The sequence below is a fragment of the Petromyzon marinus genome, chromosome 55 (assembly GCF_048934315.1).
Source record: "Petromyzon marinus isolate PM22_M1 ecotype Great Lakes invasive population chromosome 55, UKy_Petmar_22M1.pri1.0, whole genome shotgun sequence".
NCBI lineage: Eukaryota > Metazoa > Chordata > Hyperoartia > Petromyzontiformes > Petromyzontidae > Petromyzon > Petromyzon marinus.
In genome coordinates this window covers 3,498,355-3,525,580 of record NC_133721.1, presented here as the reverse complement: position 1 = coordinate 3,525,580, position 27,226 = coordinate 3,498,355, and the positions used below count along the sequence as shown (strand labels likewise).

General features: G+C 54.4%; 1 protein-coding gene across 4 annotated transcripts in view; it reads right to left on the bottom strand.

Moving 5' to 3' along the window:
- LOC116937582 (unconventional myosin-XVI-like) overlaps positions 1-27,226 on the bottom strand; it is a 165,170-nt gene that overhangs the window by 111,920 nt on the left and 26,024 nt on the right. The window contains exon 1 of one of the 4 annotated variants that reach the window (XM_032944726.2): positions 8,351-8,708. The exons of 2 other annotated variants lie outside the window; for them this stretch is intronic. In XM_032944726.2, the coding sequence (XP_032800617.2) occupies positions 8,351-8,411 (61 nt within the window). In that variant the 5' untranslated portion in view covers positions 8,412-8,708. Of the gene's footprint in view, positions 1-8,350; positions 8,709-27,226 lie in introns of those variants that run through there. One more of the 4 variants, XM_032944727.2, reaches the window with a different exon arrangement.

The window sequence follows — 27,226 nt, the reverse complement described above, 5'->3', positions numbered from 1 at the left end:
TGCAAGCGAGAATTTTATCATCGCTTGCGGCTGGGATTGGCATCGTCCCCACTCCTCCTGACGTAGAGGGTAAATGGGCGAGGTTTAGGACTGTGACTCATGCAGCTGCAATGGCTGCTTTGGGTACGCTGTCCAGACCTCCCCAGAGACCCTGGATGACAGAGGAGGTGTTCAGGATGGTTGAGAAAAAGCGACAGGCCCACTGTCATCGGCTACAGAATCCCACGTCAGAGAATGAGGTGGCTTACCACAGCCTTCGCTTGGAGGTGCGGAGAGTCGTGAGGCGCTGCAAGGATGGGTGGTGGTCGCGGGTTGCTGAGGAGATGGAGTCTGCCTCAGTGGCCCGCGATCACAAATCTCTATTTAACTCCATCAAAAAAGTAACCTGCAGCGCCACACCTATTACCATCATTAGGAGAAAAAACGGTGATCCAATATCCGACCCCCAGGAACAGGTTTGCAGATTTGCTGAGCATTTCTGTGAGGTCCTGAGGGAGGGAAAATCCCTCAGCCAGGAAAACATCGTGGCACAAAGTCAGGATGACCCTGCTGAGGCTGCGGTGCCTCAAATATTGGAAGAAGTCACCCCCTGTGAGTGGCTGGCTGAAGTGCCATCTGTTGAGGAAGTACTGAAGGCGATTCGGAGTCTGAGACCAGGAAAGGCAGCGGGCAGAGATGATCTCCCAAGCGAAATGCTGAGGGAGGGTGGCGTTTGTGCACAGACTGCCCTATATGACATCATAACAACAGTCTGGACCACTGGACGGGTTCCGCAGAATTGGAAGGATGCCCTGATGGTCCCCCTCTTTAAGAAGGGGGACCGCACAGACTGTAACAACTACAAGGGCATCTCACTCCTCAGTGTGCCGGGAAAGGTCCTGGCAAGGATTATTCAACATTGCCTTGCCAGGCACGCTGAGGAGAGGCTTGCGGAGTCCCAATGCGGTTTCAGGAAAGGGCAGTCCTGCGCAGATGCCATATTTTCTGTCCGTCTGCTACAGCAGAGGAGTGGGGAATTCCAGCAAGACCTACATCTCTGCTTTATTGACCTGGTCAAGGCCTATGATACCATCAGTAGGCCTGGGCTCTGGGTTGTTCTTCGTGCTTTTCGAGTACCTGACCCTCTGCTCACGATCATTAAGGACCTTCATGATGGTGAGCGGGCCCAGGTAAAACTACGTGGCCGGGAGTCAGAGCCATTGCCTGTACACCTTTGGGTGTGCGACAGGGATGTCCTCTGGCTCCCACATTATTTAACATCTATTTTGACCACGTAGTTTGTGAAGCCTTCAATAGCTGAACCGGGGGAATCTCCAAGATGGCAAGCTGCCATTCTTGGATGTTCTGTTTGAGAGGAGACCTGATGGCTCATTGGGACATTCTGTCTACAGGAAACCCACCCACACAGATTCCTACTTGAAACCTGATTCCCACCACCACCCGATGCAAAAGAATTCTCTCATCAAAACGTTTTACCACAGGGCTCACTGTTTCTCCCTCCATACAGAAACAACCACTTGATACTCCGATCAAAATCATCACACTGCCATATATAGCAGGTGTTACTAAAAAGATCTCCAAAATTCTAAACAAACACAAGATCCTGGTCCGGTTCCTCACAGTACACAAAATCCGTGACTTGATCCCTTCCGTGAAGTATGTTATTCCGGACTTACAGTACCCCGGAGTTTACAGATTGATCTGCACCTGTGGTGATTGTTATATCGGGGAGACGAAACGACATGTCTCTGACCGAATTCGCGAGCACAAATCAGATTTGAAACACGACAGAACTAAGTCTTCTGCCGTAGCTGATCACTGTTACAACGCTGTGGGTGATCACGATATACTTTTCTCCGATACCAAGGTGCTTTGCAAACCCACGGGTTTTTATCAAATATTTGTTCACGAGGCAATTCAGATTTACAAACACAGACACAATTTCAACCGAGAAGATGGCTTCAAATTAAGCAACCATTGGAAAGATGTTCTAAATCGAACCAAACATTAAACTAATTTTCAATGGTACAGTATATTTTTCAAGTAGTAGTATCCCAAACTTTCGCAGCTGCTTAAATTGCCTTTTCACACCATCAATATGTAAACTCCCCCTCCCCCCCTCGCCCGTCTGCACATGTTCACCCCCTCTACACCGTTCATCATGCAAAGTCCGCCAATTGAATGCTAACTTTTATGCTAATTCCTTTGTCAAGGCACCTTAATTCCTCTCACACAAGCGTAAAGGTCGTGGTCTGAGCTTGGCTGTGTTCACTCCAGCGCTGTCCTCGAGACAGTCTGGTCCATTCACCTGATGAAGGCCACTTGTGTTGTGGCTGAAACGTCGTGAATTTTTTATTTTAATTTTTTGTTTTATACTTTTACGTGACTTTACCGAATAGAACCAAAGAGTATGAAACTCCATATGGTACAGATATAATTGGAGGCTGATCGATGCCCGGGTGTGGTCAAGGGATGGCTCCCTATTGCTCAACCACGTTATGTATGCCGATGATTTGGTAATAGCTGCTCATTCAGAGGAGGCGTTGGAGACGCTGCTGCTGAGACTGGAGCGTGCCACTAAGAGGTGGGGCCTTACCATCAGCCCCACCAAAACTAAGCACCTGCCTGGGTATTTTGTACCATCGGACACTCCACCCCCACAACTTCCAATCGGTGATGGGGCAGTTGTGGAGAGAGTGGAGAGTTTCTCATACCTGGGCAGTGTGCTTATGGCCGGCTCCAGTTTAACAGCAGAGGTCTCACTCGAATCGAGCGGCAATATCTTTTCATCGTTTGCGTAACACTGTGTGGAAGCTACCTGGTCTGTCGCTCCGCACTAAGCTTCAGGTCTTCTCGGCCACGGTCATTCCCTCCCTTCTCTACGCTTGCGAAACGTCGACCCCCTTAATGGAACATCTTCGCCGGTTAGAAACATTTAGGCTAGCCTGCCTACGATCCATCCTGGGTTTAACCAGGCTGGATTGTGTGAGGAGCTCACAAATCTTTGAAAGATCTGGGCACGGTCCCATCGGTGAGCACCTCCGGCAGGCAAGGCTGCGTTGGCTGGGTCATGTAGCCTGCATGCCCAGCCACCGCATGCCGAAACAGCTTTTGTTTGGCCGGATTGAGGGGACTAAACGGGCGCGGCACGGGCTAGAGAAGAGATGGAGTGATGTGGTACAGGACGACGTGGAACTGAGTGGACTTGCCAATGACTGATACCAGCGGTGTCAAGATCGGCCTCTGTGGAGGAGGCTCGTGAAGGACGCTACTGGGCAGTTGGAGGTAGTCGCCCTCCAACAACAACGGAGGGCGGAGGAGCGACGCTCACAACAACGAGCGGAGCGCCGGGTGGTTCAAGCACAGCAGGTTGGCACAGTAGGGGGCACAGGTGGTGCATCAGCCAGTCATCTCAGTCATCTCAGTCAGTCGACCCGTGGCACTTGGATCTGCCCCGTGACCTCCTGCCCACGGGCGTTCGACACTTCACGTGGCCTCAATGTGCACATGGCCTGGCACAAGCGTCGTGGTGACGTCACTGCCACTTAGTGGCGAATGGTGGTTGTTGTTGTTGTTGTGTAAGTGTGTGTGTGTGTGTTTAATCAATGTGAGCGGCCCCTCCCCCGTCCCCAGTCCGATACGCTCCGCTACCTGCGTTGCCAAGGAAACCAGCATGTCGTTGCTAAGCAACCGTGATGGAGCCCTGTGCTCACTGTACATCCCCTCACCTCCGCTCACCTTCCCTCATCTCTCCCCTCACCATCTCTCACCTCACCATCTCTCCCCTCACCATCTCTCCCCTCACCATCTCTCCCCTCACCATCTCTCCCCTCACCATCGCTCCCCTCACCATCTCTCTCACTTCACCATCTCACCGCTCCCCGAGGCGATGCTGAGGGGCCAAACGCTGGCTCACAGCAACCGCTCTACGCTCTCTCCAACCTCTATCGGCTTCCTACTCCCCCTCACCACCCTCCCCGCTCACCTCTCTCTCCCTCACCACCCTCCCCACTCACCTCTCTCTCCCTCTCTCTCCCTCACCACCCCCTCCCCGCTCACCTCTCTCTCCCTCACCACCCTCCCCGCTCACCTCTCTCTCCCTCACCACCCCCTCCCCCCTCTCTCTCCCTCACCACCCTCCCCACTCACCCCTCTCTCCCACCCCCTCTCTCTCACCCCCTCTCTTTGTCTCTCCCTCAATCACTCCCTCTCCTCCCTCGCTCTCTCTCTCTCTCCCGGTTCCCAGATGTCATTCCCCGACGACGACGATGACGACGACGACAATGACGACGACGACGATAATGACGATGATGGCCGTGAACCCCTGGCTCGCCTCGTCCATCGCGCAATCCGCTCACCACGGTGCCACCACTCACTCGCGTACACAAAGACAAAGATCCCCTGTGTAGTCGGCACCCACAGACTGTTTGGGGCAAGTGCTGTCAGCGTGTACACACTGACACAAAGACAAAGATCCCCCATATAGCTTGAACAGACTGTTTGGGGCAAGTGCTGTTCGCAAGCACCTATGAAGGCCGGCACGGCACACGAGGGGGTTGGTGGCCAGCACCACGCCCGGCCGCCTTTGTCTCCCCAGTCGCGATGTTTACTACACACCGCACCAGGTACTCATTTGAAGCCGAGTCGACCTAGGGGAGACCCAGGACCAGTAATCGCCACTGGTGTTGGCCGTGAACGGGAATCGAACTCGGGTCGCCGGGTTCACAGCGCAGCAAACCCCTACACATAAAAATGTACGCACACACGTCTACACACCTACACACACACGTGTACACACCTACACACACGCGTGTACACACCTACACACGTGTACACACACGCGTGTACACACTTACACACGTGTACACACTTACACACGTGTACACACTTACACACGTGTACACACACGCGTGTACACACCTACAAAGACAAAGATCCCCCGTATAGCCTTAACAGACTGTAGGGGCAAGTGCTGTTAGCGAGCACCTATGAAGGCCGGATCGGTACACGAGGGGGTGGGTGGCCAGCACCATGCCCGACCGCCTTTGTCTCCCTAGTGGCGATGTTTACACACCGTACCAGGTACTCATTTGAGGCTGAGTCGACCTAGGGGAGGCCTGGGACCGGTTCAGATAATCGTCACTGGTGTTGGCCGTGAGCGGGAATCGAACCCGAGTCGCCAGGTTCATAGCGCAGCGCGCTAACCGCTACACTACCGCTCCCCACACACCATCACACACACACCTACACGAGTGTACACACACCTACACGAGTGTACACACACCTACACGAGTGTACACACACCTACACACACACACACGTGTACGCACACCTACACACACACACGTGTACACACACCTACACACACACACGTGTACACACACCTACACACACACACGTGTACACACACCTACACACACACACGTGTACACACACCTAAACACACACACACACGTGTACACACACCACACACACGCGTGTACACACACCTACACACACGTACGAGTGTACACACACCTACACACACGCACGAGTGTACACACACCTACACGAGTGTACACACACCACACACACACACACGTGTACACACACCTACACAGACACACGAGTGTACACACACCTACACACACACGAGTGTACACACCACACACACGTGTACACACACCTACACACACGCGTGTACACACACCTACACACACCTACACACACACACACATGTACACACACCTACACACACACACACGTGTACACACACCTACACACACACACACGTGTACACACACCTACACACACACACACACGTGTACACACACCTACACACGTGTACACACACCTACACACACACACACACACGTGTACACACACCTACACACACACACGTGTACACACACCTACACACACACACACGTGTACACACACCTACACACACACGTGTACACACACCTACACACACACGTGTACACACACCTACACACACACGTGTACACACACCTACACACACACGTGTACACACACCTACACACACACACGTGTGCACACACCTACACACACGTGTACACACACCTACACACAGACACCTACACACACACATACACACACCTACACACACCTACACACACACACATACACACACCTACACACACGCACACACACACACACACGAGTGTACACACACACGCGTGTACACACACCTACACACACGCGTGTACACACACCTACACACACGTGTACACACACCTACACACACACACACGTGTGCACACACCTACACACACACACGTGTGCACACACCTACACACACACACGTGTACACACACACACCTACACACACACACCTACACACACACACCTACACACACACGTGTACACACACACATACACACACCTACACACACACATACACACACCTACACACACACGTGTACACACACCTACACACACACGTGTACACACACCTACACACACACGTGTACACACACCTACACACACACGTGTACACACACCTACACACACGCACACACACGAGTGTACACACCACACACACACACGAGTGTACACACCACACACACGCGTGTACACACACCTACACACACGTGTACACACACCTACACACACACGTGTACACACACCTACACACACACACGTACACACACCCATACACGCGTGCGGTGTAGTCCACGGGCCCCGTGTCTCCCCAGCCGCGGGTAACCCAGCCCAGCCCGGGTCTCATGAGCTGAGTGAGGAGGCGTTGTTTAAACACAACAACAAGATGATGATGATGCTGCTGCTGCTGCCTGTGGCCGATGTCTCGAAGAGAGCGCGGCGTGGGATGGCGAGGGGGTGCAGAGGGGATACAAAGGGGGCAGGGGTGGGGGGGTCCCTAATTATGGGGTCTCCACGCTTTCCGCTCGCTGCATCAGGGAGATGTGGGTTTATTGTGCGTATGTACGTGTGTGCACGTGTGTGTGTACATGTGTGGGGAGCGATAGTGTAGCGGTTAACGCGCTGCGCTATGAACCTCACGGCCAACACCAGTGACGATTATCTGAACCGGTCCCGGGCCTCCCCTAGGTTGACTCGGCCTCAAATTAGTACCTGGTGCGGTGTGTAAACATTGCCACTAGGGAGACAAAGGCGGTCGGGCGTGGTGCTGGCCACCCACCCCCTCGTGTACCGTTCCGGCCTTCATAGGTGCTCGCTATCAGCACTTGCCGCTACAGTTTGTTAAGGCTATATGGGGGATCTTTGTGTACATGTGTATAGTAGGGGTGAGCGCACTCGAGTTCGATTCCCGCTCACGGCCAACATCGGTGACCAATATCTGGACCAGTCCTGGGCCTCCCCTAGGTCGTCTCAACCTCAAATGAGTACCTGGTGCGATGTGTAAACATCCCCACTGGGGAGACAAAGGCAGCCGAGCGTGCTGCTGGCCACCCACCACCTCGTGTGCGATGCTGGCCTTCATGGGTGCTCGCTAACAGCACTTTCCCCGACAATCTGTTGAGACTATAGGGGGATCTTTGTATTTTGTGTGCTGCTGCGTCTTTGTCTTTTGTGTATGCCCATCTGTGTGTCTGTCGGTGTCTGTCTGTGCGTCTGTCTGTGTGTGCAGTACGTATATCGGAGTGCCGCTCCATCTGTCAATGTGTCAATGCACTCATTCGTCTGTGCTTCGATCTGTCCATCAGTGCGATCCGTCCATGTGCATCACCATGCGCCCGTCCATCAATGTGTCCATCGATTTGCGCGTGAGTTCGTCCGTCCACCCATAACGCGTGCCTGTGTCTCTCCATCAACCCATCCATTGGCCCTTCCGTTTATGTATCCGTCTGGCTGTCTGTGTGCGTATACGTAGTTCACTTGTTTGTCCTGTCCATTCGTCAAACGGTCGACCAGTGCCCGTATCCGTGTGTCTGCGTGTCCGCGTGTCCGTGAGTCTGCGTGTCCATGAGTCTGCGTGTCCGTGTGTCTGCGTGTCCGCGAGTCCGCGTGTCCGTGATTCCGCGTGTCTGTGAGTCTGCGTGTCTGCGTGTCCGCGTGTCCGTGTGTCCGCGTGTCCGTGAGTCCGCGTGTCCGTGAGTCCGCGTGTCCGTGTGTCCGCGTGTCCGTGAGTCCGCGTATCCGTGAGTCTGCGTGTCCGTGTGTCCGCGTGTCCGTGTGTCCGCGTGTCCGTGAGTCCGCGTATCCGTGAGTGTGCGTGTCCGTGAGTCCGCGTGTCCGTGAGTCCGCGTGTCCGTGTGTCCGCGTGTCCGTGAGTCCGCGTGTCCGTGTGTCCGTGAGTCCGCGTGTCCGTGAGTCCGCGTGTCCGTGTGTCTGCGTGTCGTCGAGTCCGCGTGTCTGTGAGTCCTACCCGCGGTGCTGGGGCAGAGTCCGCAGAGCGAGGCGGCTCGCTCCAGCCACCGTGCGTCCATTGCGACGGCAGAGACAGCGAAGCGGAGACAACGGAGCGGAGGCAACCCCCAGCACCGCACGCAGAGCAGGCGAGCTCCACGGAGCTCCCTCGCACTCCCCCACCCTCTCTCTTGATCTCTCTCCCTCGATTATTTTCTCTCTTCCACCTCTCTCTTACGCTCTCTCTACACCTCTCTCGCTTCCATCTCTCTTCCCTCTCTCCCACTGCCTGTGCCCTCCCTCCCACCCCACTCTCTCACTCTCCCCACGGGGAGGGAGCGGCAGGGAGGGGGAGAGTGAGCGCACTCTCTCTCAATTGCGACAATGACTGGAGGAGAGGAGTGGGAGGAGCGCTGGTGACGATGAAGTCACCTGGGCTAGGGGGATGAGGAGGAGGGGGTGGTGGGAGAGAGTGAGACAGGGGGAGTGAGTGGAGACACTCAGACACTCAGGTAGAGAGTGAGACAGGAAGAGTGAGTGAGAGAGAGACAGTCAGACACTCAGGTAGAGAGTGAGACAGGGGGAGTGAGTGGAGAGACACTCAGACACTCAGGTAGAGAGTGAGACAGGGAGAGTGAGAGAGAGACACTCAGGTAGAGAGTGAGACAGGGGGAGTGAGTGGAGAGACACTCAGACACTCAGGTAGAGAGTGAGACAGGGAGAGTGAATGAGAGAGAGACAGTCAGACACTCATGTAGAGAGTGCGACAGGGAGAGTGAATGGAGAGAGACACTCAGACACTCAGGTAGAGAGTGACCTGCCAGCGGGCGTTCGATACTTCACGTGGGCTCAACGTGCACATAGCCTGGCACAAGCGTCGTGGTGACGTAACCGCCACTTAGTGGCGAATGGTGGTTGTTGTGTGTCTCTGTGTGTGTGCGGGGAACAGTAGTGCAGTGGTTAGTGCGCTGCACAACAAACCTGGTTATCCAAGTTCCATTCCTGCTCACGGCCAACACCAGCGACGATTATCTGAACCGCTCTTGGGCCTCCCCTAGGTCGACTCGGCCTCAAATGAGTACCTGGTGTGGCATGTAAACATCGCCACTGGGGAGACAAAGACAGCCTGGCCTGGTGTTGGCCACCCACCCACCCCCTCGTGTGCCGTGCCAGCCTTCGTAGATGCTCGATAACAGCAGGCTATACAGGGGATCTTTGTGTGTATGTGTGAACACGTGGCCCGTGGGTGACCGGCGGCAGGAATGAGAGGGCCGCAGACAAACGGCTGAGTGAGAGGCAAGGGGCCGCGTGACTCCCGTCTGGCGCAGCGGTGAGAATTCCACCGTGAGTCCGCTAGCTCACCCACCACTCAGAGCAGCGGCTTCTCAACCTGTCATGGGGGGGGGGGGTACAACCGGCGCCCCCGCCCGACCCAACGTGGTTCTGAGAAAATGAATGCGTTCAGAATGAACGTCGATATTTGAGCCCGATTGCCCATGTTGTGTGGGGGTGTATCCCCGAAGCTTAGCGGAGTAGCTTGCAAGCGGATGAAAACATACCGAAATAAAACAAATGGACGCTCTGCAACGCGAGACGTCTTGAGCCCTCCTCACTCGCCAGGTAACGCTTGGGAGGCTGCACTTTGAGTGCCGTCAGTGAGGTCAGGATCCCGTTGCAGGTCACCACACCGACTCACATTCCATAATTATTTCACATTGGCCGATTCGTACGCGCTTCGTCTCGCCAATGACTCTCTCGTGCATGGTGTCCAATCACCGCACCTTTATAAGTCGTCCACACGTAACACTGCTGGGACATTTCCATGTGGCCCCCAGGGGTAGCAGCAACATTGCCACGTGGCCCCTAGGAGTAGCAGCAACATTGCCACGTGGGCCCCAGGGGTAGCTGCAACATTGCCACGTGGCCCCCAGGGGAAGCAGCAACATTGCCACGTGGCCCCAGGGCAACTGAGGGAAAACGGGTGCGTTCATGCAAACGTTAGGTTTGCACGGACAGGCTGCCAGTTGTGGGGTGGGGGGCTGAGCGGATCCAAACGGGGTCGACCGGTTGTGCACGATGACACCGGAGGTGTTGCCAGGGAGACGGGAGATAAGGGTTGATTAATGGGCTGAGAGGCGCCAGCCTGGCGAGCCTTAAAGAGACACGACAGCTCTCGGAGAATTGGCTGGCAGGTGCGCATCCTGCAGCGTGGGGTTTTGCGCGGGCAGGCTGCCAGTAATTAAGGGGAGCAACAGGGTGCAACCGAGGTCAAGCAGGTGCATGGGCTGCAACCGGAGGTTGCTGTCAAAGAGGTTGATTGATGGGCCAACTGGCGACGGCTTGTCGGGAGCTTGAGTGGAAGCACGTGAGGGCTCGGGATGAGCGGGGAGATATAAGCTGGGGCGTGTGTGAGCTAAGCATTAGTTGCAGCCAGGAACCAAGAGTGAAGACACCTCGCCGCAGCCGCTCCAGGGGCAGAGGTGGAGATGTAGAGACGCTGTGTGCAAGCTTCTGTGTGGAAAATAAGCTGTGTGCTGAGACGCTGTGTGTGAAACCTGTGTAGAGAAGAAGCTGTGTGCGGAGTCGCTGGGGAGCAGAGCTGCCGTGGCAGGATAGGTGAGGTGTAATGTAGAGATGAGTGGAAGAAGTTAGATCTAAGTGGCCGTCTAGATAGTTCTCGAAGTCCCTACAACTGGTGCAAGAATAGGTTAATAAAGTGTAAGCAGGTAACTTTGTTACAACGTGTCCGTCTGAGTGATTTTACAAGACACTACATTTGGTGTCAGAAGTGGCAACGAACCTTCGCCGTCATGTCCAAGTCGGCGATGAAGTGAAAAAAAAACACCTTCTGTGTCGTCCTATGACGATGCCGAGTAGGACGTCGTCCCACCAACATCTCCAGTTGCTGGAGCTGCGAGCGTCTGCTCCGATGACGTGCTGCAGTCGACGCAGGAGTGCATGGCGAGTCCAGCCCAGCCGCCTCCTCCGCAGAGCTGGCTGGACATCACCGGTCACCTGGGGAGGTTGCTGTTGGCCGCCGCTCATCTGCTCGAGCGGATAATGGCTGTGACGACCACTGGACGCCAAGACGCGCTCCCCACCGCGGTCATGACTGAGGTGACGGGAGCGCTGGACCTTCCCGCCGTTTCAGAGGCTGCAGCCGTGCTCCACAAGTCCACCATTTCGTGCAATCGAGCCGCGCCGCAGCAGCAGCCGCCGACTTCCAAGATGGAAGTCACTCCCAATGCCTGACAGTTGCCACCGGCATGTCAGTTCACTGCTGAAGGAGGAGATTGGACGACTTTTCGTTGTCGATTCGAGGCTGCCTACATCTCGGTGGGATGGACATCCCAGGAGGCGCTTCAAGCTCTTCCCACGGCCCTGGACGACGACTCATTAGCCGCCTTTTTCACCATCCCCAAGTCGGATAGAGCGACCATCGTGCACCCCTACACTGAGATGGCCGCTATTTTTATCCCTCGTCTAATATTCGTAGAAGATTCCGGCTGCAGCGATGAGGTGAGTACGAGACACCTTTGGCATACTGCAGTTCTCTCCTTGCCTTGGGACACGCGGCTTTCCCTTGGATTCCCTCGCCTTGGAACTGCTTCTCTCCTTGGCTCAGGAGTTGGAGGTCACTCTCGTGGTGGCTGAGGAAGACGACCTGACATCTCTGCAGGTTGCCTGCAACATCCAAGCGCACCTCAACCTCAAAGACTGGTCGGCAGTGGCGGCCAGTGCAGCAGAGCCAGCCGTGGATGAGCAGGCGTGTGCCTCCTTCGCCCTGGGGACGGAGGAAGGAGCGTTGGACGGCTCCCATCTGCACGGGAATAGCGCCCAAGGCTGATCCAGCCGCCTAGGCGTCCTTACCGTACCTACTACAGGTGCGGCTGCATGGGCCACATCGCCGTCGACTGCCGCCGCGGTACCGGAGGGTTCCTGCCGCATCCATCCGCTGGTTTTAACGACTCCTTCTCCTGCAATATACAGGCGAGTCCGGATGCATCAGACACACGGCCGTTTTTATCCCATCATCCATCTAGCATAGGTCACGTGCATAATCATCCTGTAACATCTCATCCCGTCGCGACTCGTATGTGAGGTGCGGGGTCGCTAGCGTATTGGCCACGCGGTGTCGAGCAGTGGAATGCACTGGCTCGTCATGTAGTTGGCGCTGCGGCGGGTTCTTCAACAATTGTGGGATTGATTCAGGGGATCCAGGTTCGTCTGTTGATAGACACAGAGGCCGTTGCATCTATGGTTTCCGAGACTGTGTTTCGTACATTGTCTTCGTCGTCTGATCCTCTTGCCCCTATAGAGAGCGCTTGTGTAGTGGCTAACGGGGGGAGTCTTGGTATAATAGGCCAGATGTTTGCATCTGTGCAAATTGGGGAAATATTTTTGGAAGGCCAGATATTAGTTTCACAGACATTGGCTGTGCCCTGTTTGCTGGGCACCAATTTTCTATGCAGAATGCCCTTTAAAATTATCATCTAATAACCCGTGGGGGCAAGTTAAATAAGATATCGGTGGCAGATGCATATCCCCTCCCTCGTATGGACGACTTGCTCGATGCATTGTCGGGCACACGATTCCTTTCGACACTCGATTTACTGTACGGGTTTTGGCAATTGCCCCTCGATGACGAATCAAAACCAAAAACCGCTTTTCACACGCCCCAAGGGCTCTACCACTTAAATTGTCTTCCGATGGGATGAATTCAGCACCAGCCACCTTTCAGCGAATAATGGAATTGGTCCTAGCAGGGCAACAATGGAATTCTTGCCTTATTTATTTGGAAGACATCGTTTTAGCAGTACCTTTAACGAACACTTAAAGCAATTGCACTCGGTCTTTGAGATAGTACATGCGGCTAAGTTGAAATTCAAGCCTCAGAAATATCATTAGCACGACCGGTGTTGCCACAGATCCAGAGAAGACCACGTGCGTGCGCAAGTGGCAGACGCCTAAATCGGTAACGGGGGTACGCAGCTTGGTCGGATTCGCTTCTTACTACCGGTGGTTTGTTAAAGATTTTGCCACTCTTGCTAAACCACTACACGCCCTCATGGCCAAGGGCCAAAGATTTTGGTGGGATAAGGCTGAGGAGGATTCCTTCCTTGCCCTCCGCGTCGCCCTTGCCGATGCCCCCCCCCCCCCCCCACTCGCTTATACCGATTTTGTGAGGCCCTTCATATTGGACACGGAAGCCAGCGATACGGGCATCGGGGCAGTCCTTTCCCAGCTTGTCCAGGGCATGGAGAGGGTAGTTGATTATGGTAGTCGAGTCTTGTCTCCTGCTGAACAGCGCTATTGCGTCACGCGCAGGGAGTTACTGGCCATGGTCCATTTTATCCAGCTCTATCGTCCATATATGTACGGACGGGACTTTGTTTTCCGCAGAAACCATGCGGCCCTCCAGTACTTCCTGCGCATCGACCAGCTGTCCGGGAAGTTGTCCCAATGGCTTGAAATCCTCCAGGGTTTCTCATTCAAAGTGGTGCACAGGAAAGGCACTTGACACGTCAACGCTGACGCCGTCTCCCGCTTGCCGCCCCGTGTCGCGTGCACATGTGCCTTGGGGACGTCACGATGTAAGCCATCGCATGAGGATGCGCCCGCGGTGCTGGTGGCAACCGGGACAATGCAGGATGAAGGCGCTCAGCCACCACGCGATTCTGTTTTGAATCTTAATAATAATGCAATGTATGACGCGCGCAAATTTGCGGACCTAACAGCCGCAACTTAGAGGCGCGGAGCCATCCTCAGAGTCACTCGAAAGTGTGGTTGTAGAGGTGAGTTTTTAAGTGTCTCTTGAAGGAGACGATTGAGGTGATGCTGCGAATGTGCAGAGGGATTGCATTCCAGACTGTTGGGGCAGCCACCGAGAAGTGGCGCATAGACGTGACCGTCCTGATCTTGGTATCAAGAGGAGATCGTAAGTCACACTGCGAAGGCATCTGCCGTGTGCTGTGCTGCAAGTCGTCAATAATGAAAACAAGTACGGAGGGCAGGCAGAGATGTGAAGGCATGGTGGCAGAGGCAGGCGATCTTGTATGTGACCCTGCTGGCAATGGGTTGCCAGTGGAAGGCACGGAGAAAGGCAAGTGAGTCGAGACGGGGATAAGGACGGCCAATGACGACGTTGTTTTGTAGTCTTTGAAGTTTGTTTAGGTTGCCAGAGGATGACCGGACTAGGATGGAGTTGCAATAGTCGAGGTGAGACCCAACTATGCAACATTCCAATGTGTGGGCAGTTTCAGTGGAGATGAGAGGACGTAAGTGTCCGAGAGCCTTCAGGTGAAAGTTACATGAACCTATGATATGATTGGTTTGACGGTCGAAGGATAAAGTTAAATCTAGGATGACAACAAGGTAGCTTAAGTGATCGGTGAACCTGATCCTGTGACCAAAGATGTGTATGTGTGTTGGGAGCGTGGATGAGTTGAGACGTTGCCTGGTACCTAACATAATGGCCACTGACTTTGACGGATTAAGGGCAAGGTGGTGTGCGGAGAACCACTGTTGCAGGGCAGTGGTGCATTCCGAGAGCCTCTCAAATCCAGACGCATTGGTAGAATTGATGGCAGAGAACAGAATAGTGTCGTCCGCATATGAGCGGTGCTTGACACCAACGCTTGCGATGAGGCGGCCGATCGGGGAAGTGTAGGCTGTGAACAGAAGGGGACCGAGAATGGAGCTCTACGGGACGCCACAATGCTTTTGTTTCAGGAGATGTAGACGAGCCCATCCTGAGGATTGCCGATCAGAAAGGTACGACAGTCTCCACTTGAGGGCTGAGCCACATATACCGAAGATTTCAGTAGGGAAGTAAGGAGCGAGTGGTTGACGGTGTCAAAGGCGGATGAAATGTCCAGACTTACAAGAGCAACGATGGAGCCGGAGTCAATAATCATTAAAATGTCATCGAGCACTCTGGCGAGTGCTGTCTCTGTGGAGTAGTTTTGACGGTAAGCCGACTGGAAGGAGCAGTAGCTTGGGGAGGAGGTGATGTGGGATTTTAGCTGGGCGAGTCTTTCTAGGAGTTGAGAGGTTCGAGAGATTAGTGATGGGATGATAGCTAGATGGGTCATCAGGGTCGAGATTTGTTTTCTTAAACAGGGGGTAAACCAAGCCATATTTGAGGTTGGACGGAAAATACCCCATAGAGAATGAGGCATTTGCGATGTTCCTGATCATGATGGCGAGTTCCGGAGCACATTGCTTGAACAAGGAACCTAGGAGGACGTCGAGTGGAGACCACTTCATATGAAGTGATTGAAACAGAGAAAACGTCTTTTGAAGACACCGGCTTCAACGTGGTTAGAAAGGTATCTGGTTGAGTGCTTACAATTTCAGGAAACCGGAGCGGGGTACGATGGTGCGATGTGAGGAAAGACGTGCAGGAGTTTGTGATGGTCATCAGCCTTGAATAAAGGTGTCAGTTTTTGTGCCAGTTAAAAGGGTAAAACCTATTCCTATATCTTGTTACTGGCAAAGGAGGTCTCATAATGTAAATGCTCACCCCGAGCCCTCAATACTCTGATAGTGCGCTGTTTTTGAGTTGTACGCCTTTTGGCGTCTTCTGGTCCAACACCAATGGAGACTAGGCTCTAAGAAAAACCGTCTCGGGTGTGGACCAATCAAATTCAAGGACAGTGCATATTATTATCAGAGTTGTCTTTTTTGTTTGCATTTTGACTGCTTGTGTTGTGGTTATTGCAAACATGATGCCTTGAATAAAGGTGTCAGTTTTTGTGCCAGTTAAAAGGGTAAAACCTATTCCTATATCTTGTTACTGGCAAAGGAGGTCTCATAATGGTCATCAGCTTGTTGGTCACGTAAGCTTTGGAAGAGGTGGCAAGTTTCAGTGAGGCCAGGGGATCACTAAGGTGAGGGACCATGTTGCTTCCAGGATGTAGAAGATCCTGGAGGGTTTCCAAAGGATGTGTGGTTTTCCGGTAGCTGTTTTGATGCGTTCTTCAATGTAGGAGAAACGTGAGACAAGGATAAGGTCGTTAGTTTTCCTGCAGGCAGCTCTGTAGGGAACTCGATCAGCCAGAAGACCACTGCGGGACGCGATCCTTTCAAGGCGCCTCCTGATTCGCTTAGCAAGGATGGCGTCTTTTGAGAACTAGCGACCATTGTGGGAAGGCCGATTAGTGGTCCGTGGTTTCAATGGTGCCAGCTTGTCCAGCACCGCCCTCAGGTCAGCTTCTAATTGAAGAGCGCAGACAGTTGGATCGGATGATGGGGATAACATTGAAGGCGAATTTGCGAGGAGGTGCTGTAGAGTGGAAAACTTGATACCCTTGAAATAACGGGAATGGCGGGTGATTTTAATGGTGATTGGCTTGAGAATTTGAAGGGAAAATAGTATGAGGTGGTGGTCGTAGTAACCAATTTGTAAAACTACCAGTGCAGTGATGCGTTGATCCTGGTCAGGTTCCAGAACCCTTGTCGAGCATACTCTCAACATTGTTGAGGAAGCTCTGGTGGGGCCTGAGTTGGTGATGACCAGGTTATGATAGGCCAACGTTGACTCGAGGTGGCCATCAATGGAGGCTGGGGTATTGCTTGGGGCAGTGAACGTCTCCAGTGAGCACGAGCCTGTGAGATGGGTTAGGAATGAGGTAAAGAAATTCGGAAAGCTCGTTTAAGAAGATAGTGATGCTGCCCATCTGGAGGACGATATATGGAAATGAGGGAAAAGCACTTGGTGTTAGTAGTGAGGGACACGGACTGGACCTCAAAGGTGGCAGGAGCCATCAGTAGATAGAGCTCTTTAATTTTCAAGTTACCATTGTAGACGGCCGCTAAGCCACCAGCCTGCTGGTTAGTTGTGCGAGGTTTGTGAAGAACTTGTATCCCGGGGGCGCGATTTCCAAAGAGATGGCTGGCGAGGAGTCTGGCCTGCACCAGGTCTCGGTAATAAGCAAAAGGTCGATGTGGTGGTCCGAGATGGTCTCGTAAATGAGGGCTGACTTGTTGGTAATGGAGCATAAGTTGAGTAGGCCGAGGCGGATGGGTAAAGGTGGGTGTGAAGATCCGAAGAGGCGCGGCGTCGAGAGGTCAGAGGAAATAGCTGTTTGAAGGTTGACCTGTAAACAGCAGCCCCTACCGCCTCTGCAACCACGGTGCCGATGCAGTCTCTGACGTTGATCACAAATAAGCCTGAGGCCAGAGAGCGTCCTCAGGAGCATGAATTCCAGGTACAGGTGATGCAGAGATGGTGCGTGTCGAAGCCCTATTATATCAGCCCATGCTGTACGGGTGGTGGTGTTGGGAGGGCCAGGATTCGGGTGTACTCTGATCAGCGGCTGTGCTGCCCAGAGCAGCAAGTCCAGATAGTGGTGTCCAAGATACATGACATCAGCATGCGCTTCCACGCACATGACGGGTGCGTACACGCCTACGTAAACACTTGAGCACGTACGCGGGTGGACACGACCACACACGCGGCGCGTACAATTGGAGCGGCCAGAAGAACACGAGGTCCAGTGGAGTAGCTGACCACGCGCTATGCTCCAGCTCCCACGTGATGCAGCAGGGTGGACGAACCCCGCCGAGCTCCCATTCGCAGGTGGTGCTGGGCAGCGGGCAAACGCACTCTCTTGTGTTGAACAGTGGACAGACTGCGCCATGTTCACACTCGCTGGTGGTGTTGAGCAGTGAATGGAACACGTCGAGCTCCCACTTGCTGGCAATGCTGAGGCATGCAAAGCTCCCACTCACTGATAGAGGTGGAAGAGGTGCCTTGTGAGGATGTCCCTGGCAGGAAACGGACCCAGGGCGACTGATAAGACGCACTGCATGAACAGTGCAGCCGGCGTCCTCCAGCCTCATGCGTGGGAGCAGCCGGCCTCGTTCACCCACACAGCCCCTCAGCTGTGCGGGGCGGCAGGTAAGCCGGGCCGTGCAACACTACGCCAGCATGTCAGCTGTTGCAGCGCTGCGGGGCGTGTGCAGTACACGCGGAAGCAGGCGGGGTAGGAGGCGGGGTAGGAGGCAGGGTTCTGCCACTGCCCAAAACTCGGGCACCTCCAAAGTAATGAGGAATATAATAAAACAAAATCAATAATAATAAAGATGTAGTAAGAAGAGCAGGACATAGTGAAGAAGGACATGGATAAGATACGAGGTATGGTAATAGATAAACAGTGGGAGCGACACGGGACTGCAGCCAGCTGCTGCGGCGCTGTCGCCATCTTGGAGTGGACACACCCAACCGTGATGCATGGGCTGGGCTGCAGATTGATGATGTCTCACTTTTGACGCTGCGCCGTCGTGCTTCTCGGGGCCCGGGCCCCGCGGGTCGCCCATCCATTGTGTCCTGCGAGGGCCTACTCATGCGGTGGGAAGGGGAGTCCCAGCGTTATTCCTTGGTCGTGCCTTCAGTCCTTAGGGGAAAATGTACTAAAGCCGTTCATGAGAAAGTTGATGCATCTGAGTGTTCATAAGACGTTGGCAACACTGAAAAAAGACTTTTACTGGCCGGGCATGGAAAGCGATGTACTCCTCCTGATTAAAGGGTGTGCTGATTGCGCGCGTGGGAAATCTCCTGCCCTGCGACCGCAGATCCCGTTACAGTCCATTGTTGTGTGACGGGTTAATGAATTGGTAGCCCTTGACATGTTGGGGCCCTTCCCAGTCTCCCAGAGAGGACAGAAGTACCTCCTTGTTCGGGTTGAATATCTGACCCCTTGGCCTATGGCCTGGCCTCTGGTTGACCAGTCAGCTGCGTCTATAGCCGACGCCTTTTTGTACGGCTATGTCCTTGATAAGTAGGCCCCTGAGCAACTTCTAACGGATCAGGGCAGGAATTTCTCCTCCAAGTTGCTCCAGGAAGTGTGTGATTCCCTGAGCACGCGGAAAATTCGCCTCTCACCGTATCATCCACAGATTAAATGGTCGAGCGGTTGCACAGAACCCTCACTGCCATGCTATGCCAGCAAGTGACCATGGGCCAGTTAGACTTGGATCTTCACATTCCGGGGATCCTCGCTGCTTACAGACTAGCTCCTCATGCCTCGACCGGATTCTCGCCATTTTAATTGATGTATGGGAGGGAGCCCGAATCCCGGTGCAGGTTCCGTTGAGATTGTGCCCTCCTCAGAAGGGATCGGTACTGCTGGACCCCATGTTGCAAACGCTTGAGTATCTGTGATCGGCCCGCGAGGCTGATAGTAGCAACTCGGCCCGCAAGCAGGCCGGGAACAAGTGGTTGCGGGGACGTAGGGCCGGGGATGCCTTGGAAAGAGGGGGACATGGCGTGGTTACATTGCCCCCAAGTGCCCGTAGGCACGTCCCCAAAACTGTACCGTCCTTGGCAAGGACCAGTCGAGATCATTGAGGTCCGGCGGCCGCAGTGCGTGCGTATTTGGTTGGGCCAGCAGCGCTGGTTCATGCATCCATCGCGGTTAAAGACATGCGTCTTGCCCGGTACTGTCGATTCATCTCCACGTCCCTCACGGCCAATGTCTGATGTGTCCGGCGCCGATCGCCACGTCTGAGGAAACGGGACGTACGGAGGATTGTTCTGCACCGCCTACAGGATTGGAGAGCCAAATGGTCACGAACGGAGCGATGAGGGACTCCTGCAGTGGACCATTCATCACGCCCGAGCGGAACCGTCTCTACCCGCGGGGACGGTCCCGCCGCACACGCTCGTTCGCGACGTGTCACTTTTAATTAATTATGACAGTTTGTTCTCGCTATCACTTTTCCCTTGTTATTGTTGTGCTTGTTCTTTCACGGTCACTGCTTACGGTTACGTTAGTCATGGCTCACGTTTGTATATATTTACAGCCGCGACGGCTGCGTTTTTATTCGTGGGGGAGGGGGATGATGTAGAGGAGTGAAATACGCGGTGCGCACAGTTAGCCGAGGGCAACTGAGGGCAAACGGGTGCGCGTGTGCAAATGTTAGGTTTGCACGGACAGGCGGCCAGTTTTAGGGGGGCTGAGCGGATACAAACGGGGTCGACCAGTTGTGCACGATGACACCAGAGGTGTTGCCAGGGAGACGGGAGATAAGGGTTGATTAATGGGCTGACAGGCGCCAACCTGGCGGACCTTAAAGAGACACACGACAGCTCTCGGAGAATTGGCAGGCAGGTGCGTGTACTGCAGCATGGGGTTTTGCGCGGGCAGGCTGCCAGTAATTAAGGGGAGCAACAGGGTGCAACCGAGGTCAAGCAGGTGCATGGGCTGCAACCGGAGGTTGCTGTCAAAGAGGTCGATTGATGGGCCAACTGGCGACGGCTTGTCGGGAGCTTGAGTGGAAGCACGTGAGGGCTCGGGATGAGCGGGGAGATATAAGCTGGGGCATGTGTGAGCTAAGAATTAGTTGCGGCCGGGAACCGAGAGTGAGGACATCTCGCCGCGGCCGCTCCAGGGGCAGAGGTGGAGATGTAGAGATGCTGTGTGCAAGCCTCTGTGTAGAGAAGCTGCTGTGTGCTGAGGCGCTGTGTGCTGAGGCGCTGTGTGCAAGCCTCTGTGTGGAGAAGAAGCAGTGTGCAGAGTCGCTGGGGAGCAGAGCTGCCGGGGAAGGATAGTTGAGGTGTAACGTAGAGACAAGTGGAAAAAGTTAGATCTAAGTGGGTTTATGATTGCCTACAACTGGTGCAAGAATAGGTTAATAAAGTGTAAACAGGTGACTTGTTACGTTTCCGTCTGAGTGATTTTACAAGACACTACAGTAGTATAGTGTATGGTAATGTTGTATAGAATGGTGTATAGTGTGCTATATAGTAGTGTACTGTATAGTAGTGTCATGTATAGTGTAGTGTATTGTGTAGTAGTGTAGTATAGAGTGGTGCATAATGTAGTGTAGTGTACTGCAAAGTAGTGTAGTACGTAGTGTATAGTAGTATGTACGTATGTTGAACTTATTTCGCACCATACGGGGAAGGACAACAAACGATACACAACAAGAAGCATTTCTAAAGAAATGAGTTTTCAATCTAGATGATGTAAAATAGCAGTCCCACTGTGTGTGTTTAGCTATGCCAGGAGGAAACTGGAGAACCTGGAGGAAACCCACGCAGAATGGAGGGAGAGAATACAAACTCCACTCACTTTCACGATCATGAAGACAACGATCCTCCGTATAGTCTTAACAGACTGCTGGGGCAAATGCTGTTAGCGAGCACCTATGAAGGCCGGCACGGCACACGAGAGGATGGGTGGCCAGCACCACGCCAAGCGGCCTGTCTTCTTAGTGGGGATGTTTACACATCACACCAGGTACTCATTTGAGGCTGAGTCGATCTAATCACACACACACTCATTCACACTCTCACACTCACACAGGGATAACATAAAAACTCCACTCAATTTCACACTCAAAGACAAACACACTCACACCCATGCATTAACTCTTACAATCTGCAGACCAGGGGGAGAGAACTTACCAACTCTACAGAAAGTTTGCCCGAGTCTGGGAATCGAAACCAGGTCCTTCTTGCTGTGCGGCACGAGCCATCACCCCTGCCACTCATGGACGGGTACCGCAATGCCTCGGCGACGCACGCGCACGTGAACACACGGGGGGGGGGGGGGGGTTGGTGGATCGCAGGGGACGCACTCTCTCTACCCGTGGGGTCGCGCCCATCGCGTGGCCTACGGCGAGGGTATGAAGGCAGCAGGGCGAGGTGGGTGAGTGCCTCCATCTCTCCAAGCATGGCGGCAGTTACCACGCCGGGCTAGGCCTCAGCAAGGTAAGGTAATTTACCTTTTTTACCGGGTAAAAGGGTAAAGGTAAAAGGTGTCGACATGCCAAGGGGTAAGGTAAAGGGTAGGGTAAAGGTAGCTCGGAAGAATTACCCGGTATCGTAGAGGTAGCGCGAAGTATTACCCAGTAAATACGGTGCCTTGTTTATTGCTAAAAGCTCTGTGGCGCAGTCCGTGGCCTCCATTTAATAAGCAATGTTTTTAAAAACATGCTTTAATGAAATCTAAGAGTAATGGCAGAACTCCACGACTCCAGGATGTGGCCCCGAAGCTTCGCACAACGTAAGGGACCTTGGCCAAATACAGCCAACGTCAGTTGACAGTGGACAATTAGACCCAAGCCCGAAACATAACATAAAAAATAATGTTTGAAAATATTTTATTTTATTTTTAATGATAGAATATAGTATTGTCATCAGTATGACATAAGTATACCAAGTTCGCAGTCGAAACCACATTGGGAAGTGGGTTAAAATTGAGTTACAAAATTTGAAGATACAACAATGACAACAACAAAAGAGTAAGTTTAAAGAAAGCGTGTAAAATTGGAATCATCGAGAGTATTCTATATGAATAAAGCACTCTACCTAGCATTTACCTGTTATAAACCTTTTTCATGTGTAGTAGTACCCCAGTAATTACCCTGTAATGTGGTAATTTGTATGGGGTAAGGGTAAAAGGTAGGGTAAAGGTAGGCTCGTTGCTTTTAACCTTTTACCTTACCTGCTGAAGGGTAAAAGGTAGGGTAGAGTGATTGTATTGTGGTAAGGTAAAAGGTAGGGTAAAGGTAGGCTCGTTGTTTTTACCTTTAACCTTACCTTGCCGAGGCCTACGCCGGGCCCTCCGGTGCCATCCTCGTGCAACTAAACACGCAGAGAAAACTTAGCAGAACGACCACAGAGGTGACAATAATCGTGATTCACTGCCGGGCAACGACCTGCCCACGCCATGCGCCTCGGGGGCAATCATTTGCCATACTTCACCACGCCAGTCAGCGTGGGGTTCGGTACGCGCGTGTCACCGGACGACCCGGCGTGCGTTGCCATCTGCGCGCACAAGCAGACAGAGAATTGGGGGCGGAACAGCGGTGGAGAAGGGAGCGGTCAGCGCCCTGCGCCTTGGATGGCGTCTAAGGTCAACTCCTCGCCAGGACTACGAGGCGTCGTCACCGTTACTGATAGATCTGGAGGAGAGGTGGAGGGGAGATGGAGGAGGGAGGGGGGCGTAGGGAGAGAGAGAAGAGGGAGGGAGAGGAGGATGTAAAGGGAGATGGAGAGAGGGAGGGAAGGAGGAGAGACGTGCCCTGCCTTGCAGCGATCCCACCCAGTTTCTACCAGACTCGCTCCCACCCAGACTCGCATCTACCCAGACTCGCTCTTACCCAGACTCGCTCCTACCCAGACTCGCTCCTACCCAGAATCGCTCCTACCAGACTCGCTCCTACCCAGACTCGCTCCTACCCAGACTCGCTCCTACCCAGACTCGCTCCTACCCAGACTCACACCTACCCAGACTCGCTCCTACCCAGACTCGCTCCTATTCGACTCACTCCTACCCAGACTCGCTCCTTCCCAGACTCACTCCTTCCCAGACTCGCTCCTACCAGACTCGCTCCTACCCGACTCGCTCCTACCCGACTCGCTCCTACCCGACTCGCCCTTACCCAGACTCGCTCCTACCCAGACTCGCACCTACCCAGACTCGCACCTACCCAGACTCGCACCTACCCAGACTCGCTCTTACCCAGACTTGCTCTTACCCAGACTCGCTCCTACCAGACTCGCTCCTACCCAGACTCGCTCATACCCAGACTCGCTCTTTCCCAGACTCGCTCCTACCCAGACCCGCTCCTACCCAGACTCGCTCCTTCCCAGACTCGCTCCTACCCAGACACATTCCTACCCAGACTCACTCCTACCCAGACTCACTCCTACCCAGACTCGCTCTTACCCAAACGCACTCCTACCCAGACTCGCTCCTACCAGACTCGCTCCTTCCCAGACTCGCTCCTTCCCAGACTCGCTCCTACCCAGACTCGCTCCTACCAGACTTGCTCCTACCCAGACTCGCTCCTATCCAGACTCACTCCTTCCCAGACTCGCACCTACCCAGACACGCACCTACCCAGACTCGCTCCTACCCAGACTCGCTCCTACCCGACTCGCTCCTAACCAGACTCGCTCCTTCCCAGACTCGCTCCTACCCAGACTCGCTCCTACCCAGACTCGCTCCTACCAGGACTCGCACCTACCAGGACTCGCACCTACCCAGACTTGCTCTTACCCAGACTCGCTCCTACCCAGACTCGCTCCTACCCAGACTCGCTCCTACCCAGACTCGCTCCTACCCAGACTCACACCTACCCAGACTCGCTCCTACCCAGACTCGCTCCTATTCGACTCACTCCTACCCAGACTCGCTCCTTCCCAGACTCACTCCTTCCCAGACTCGCTCCTACCAGACTCGCTCCTACCCGACTCGCTCCTACCCGACTCGCTCCTACCCGACTCGCCCTTACCCAGACTCGCTCCTACCCAGACTCGCACCTACCCAGACTCGCACCTACCCAGACTCGCTCTTACCCAGACTTGCTCTTACCCAGACTCGCTCCTACCAGACTCGCTCCTACCCAGACTCGCTCTTTCCCAGACTCGCTCCTACCCAGACCCGCTCCTACCCAGACTCGCTCCTACCCAGACTCGCTCCTTCCCAGACTCGCTCCTACCCAGACACATTCCTACCCAGACTCACTCCTACCCAGACTCACTCCTACCCAGACTCGCTCTTACCCAAACGCACTCCTACCCAGACTCGCTCCTACCAGACTCGCTCCTTCCCAGACTCGCTCCTTCCCAGACTCGCTCCTACCCAGACTCGCTCCTACCAGACTTGCTCCTACCCAGACTCGCTCCTATCCAGACTCACTCCTTCCCAGACTCGCACCTACCCAGACACACACCTACCCAGACTCGCTCCTACCCAGACTCGCTCCTACCCGACTCGCTCCTAACCAGACTCGCTCCTTCCCAGACTCACTCCTACCCAGACTCGCTCCTACCCAGACTCGCTCCTACCAGGACTCGCACCTACCCAGACTTGCTCTTACCCAGACTCGCTCCTACCCAGACTCGCTCCTACCCACACTCGCTCCTACCCAGACTCGCTCCTACCCAGACCCGCTCCTACCCAGACTCGCTCCTACCCAGAATCACTCCTTCCCAGACTCACACCTACCCAGGCTCACTTCTACCCGACTCGCTCCTACCCAGACTCGCTCCTTCCCAGACTCGCTCCTTCCCAGACTCGCTCCTACCAGACTCGCTCCTACCCAGACTCGCTCCTACCCAGACTCGCACCTACCCAGACTCACTCTTACCCAGACTCACTCTTACCCAGACTCGATCTTACCCAGACCCGCTCCTACCCAGACTCGCTCCTACCAGACTCGCTCCTACCCAGACTCGCTCCTACCCAGACTCGCTCTTTCCCAGACTCGCTCCTACCCAGACTCGCTCCTACCCAGACTCGCTCTTTCCCAGACTCGCTCCTACCCAGACTCGCACCTACCCAAACTCACTCCTACCCAAACTCACTCCTACCCAGACTCGCTCATACCCAGACTCACACCTACCCAGACTCACACCTACCCAGACACATTCCTACCCAGACTCACTCCTACCCAGACTCGCTCCTATCCAGACTCGCTCCTTCCCAGACTCACACCTACCCAGACTCGCCCCTACCCAGACGCGCTCCTTCCCAGACTCACACCTACCCAGACTCACTCCTACCCAGACTCGCTAATAACCCAAACGCACTCCTACCCAGACTCGCTCCTACCCGACTCGCTCGTACCCAGACTCGCTCCTTCCCAGACTCGCTCCTACCCAGACTCGATCCTACCCAGACTCGCACCTACCGAGACTCACTCTTACCCAGACTCGCTCCTACCCAGACTCACTCCAACCCAGAGTCGCTCCTAACCAGACTCGCTCCTAACCAGACTCGCTCCTACACAGACTCGCTCCTACCCAGACTCACCCCTACCCAGACTCGCTCTTTCCCAGACTCGCCCCTACCCAGACTCGCCCCTACCCAGACTCGCCCCTACCCAGACTCGCTCCTACCCAGACTCACACCTACCCAGACTCGCTCCTACCCAGGCTCACTCCTACCCAGACTCACTCCTACCCAGACTCGCTCCTACCCAGACTCGCACCTACCCAGACTCACTCTTACCCAGACTCGCTCCTACCCGACTCGCTCCTACCCAGACTCGCTCCTTCCCAGACTCGCTCCTACCAGAATCGCTCCTACCCAGACTCGCTCCTACCCAGACTCGCTCTTACCCAGACTCGCTCCTACCCAGACTCGCTCTTTCCCAGACTCGCTCCTATCCAGACTCGCTACTACCAGAATCGCTCCTACCCAGACTCGCTCCTACCCAGACTCGCTCCTTCCCAGACTCAAACCTACCCAGACTCGCTCCTACCCGACTCGCTCCTACCCAGACTCGCTCCTTCCCAGACTCGCTCCTTCCCAGACTCGCTCCTACCCAGACTCGCTCCTACCCAGACACGCTCCTACCCAGACTCGCACCTACCCAGACTCACTCTTACCCAGACTCGCTCCTACCCAGACTCACTCCTACCCAGACTCGCTCCTACCCAGACCCGCTCCTACCCAGACTTGCTCCTACCCAGACTCACTCCTTCCCAGACTCACACCTACCCAGACTCGCTCCTACCCGACTCGCTCCTTCCCAGACTCGCTCCTTCCCAGACTCGCTCCTACCAGACTCGCTCCTAACCAGACTCGCGCCTACCCAGACTCGCTCCTACCCAGACTCGCTCTTACCCAGACTCGCTCCTACCCAGACTCGCTCCTACCCAGACTCGCTCCTACACAGACTCGCTCTTTCCCAGACTCGCTCTTACCCAGACTCGCTCTTACCCAGACTCACTCCTACCAGGACTCGCTCCTACCCAGACTCGCTCCTACCCAGACTCGCACCTACCCAAACTCACTCCTACCCAGACTCACTCCTACCCAGACTCGCTCCTACCTAGACTCGCTCCTTCCCAGACGCACACCTACCCAGACACATTCCTACCCAGACTCACTCTTGCCCAGACTCGCTCCTACCCAGACTCGCTCCTTCC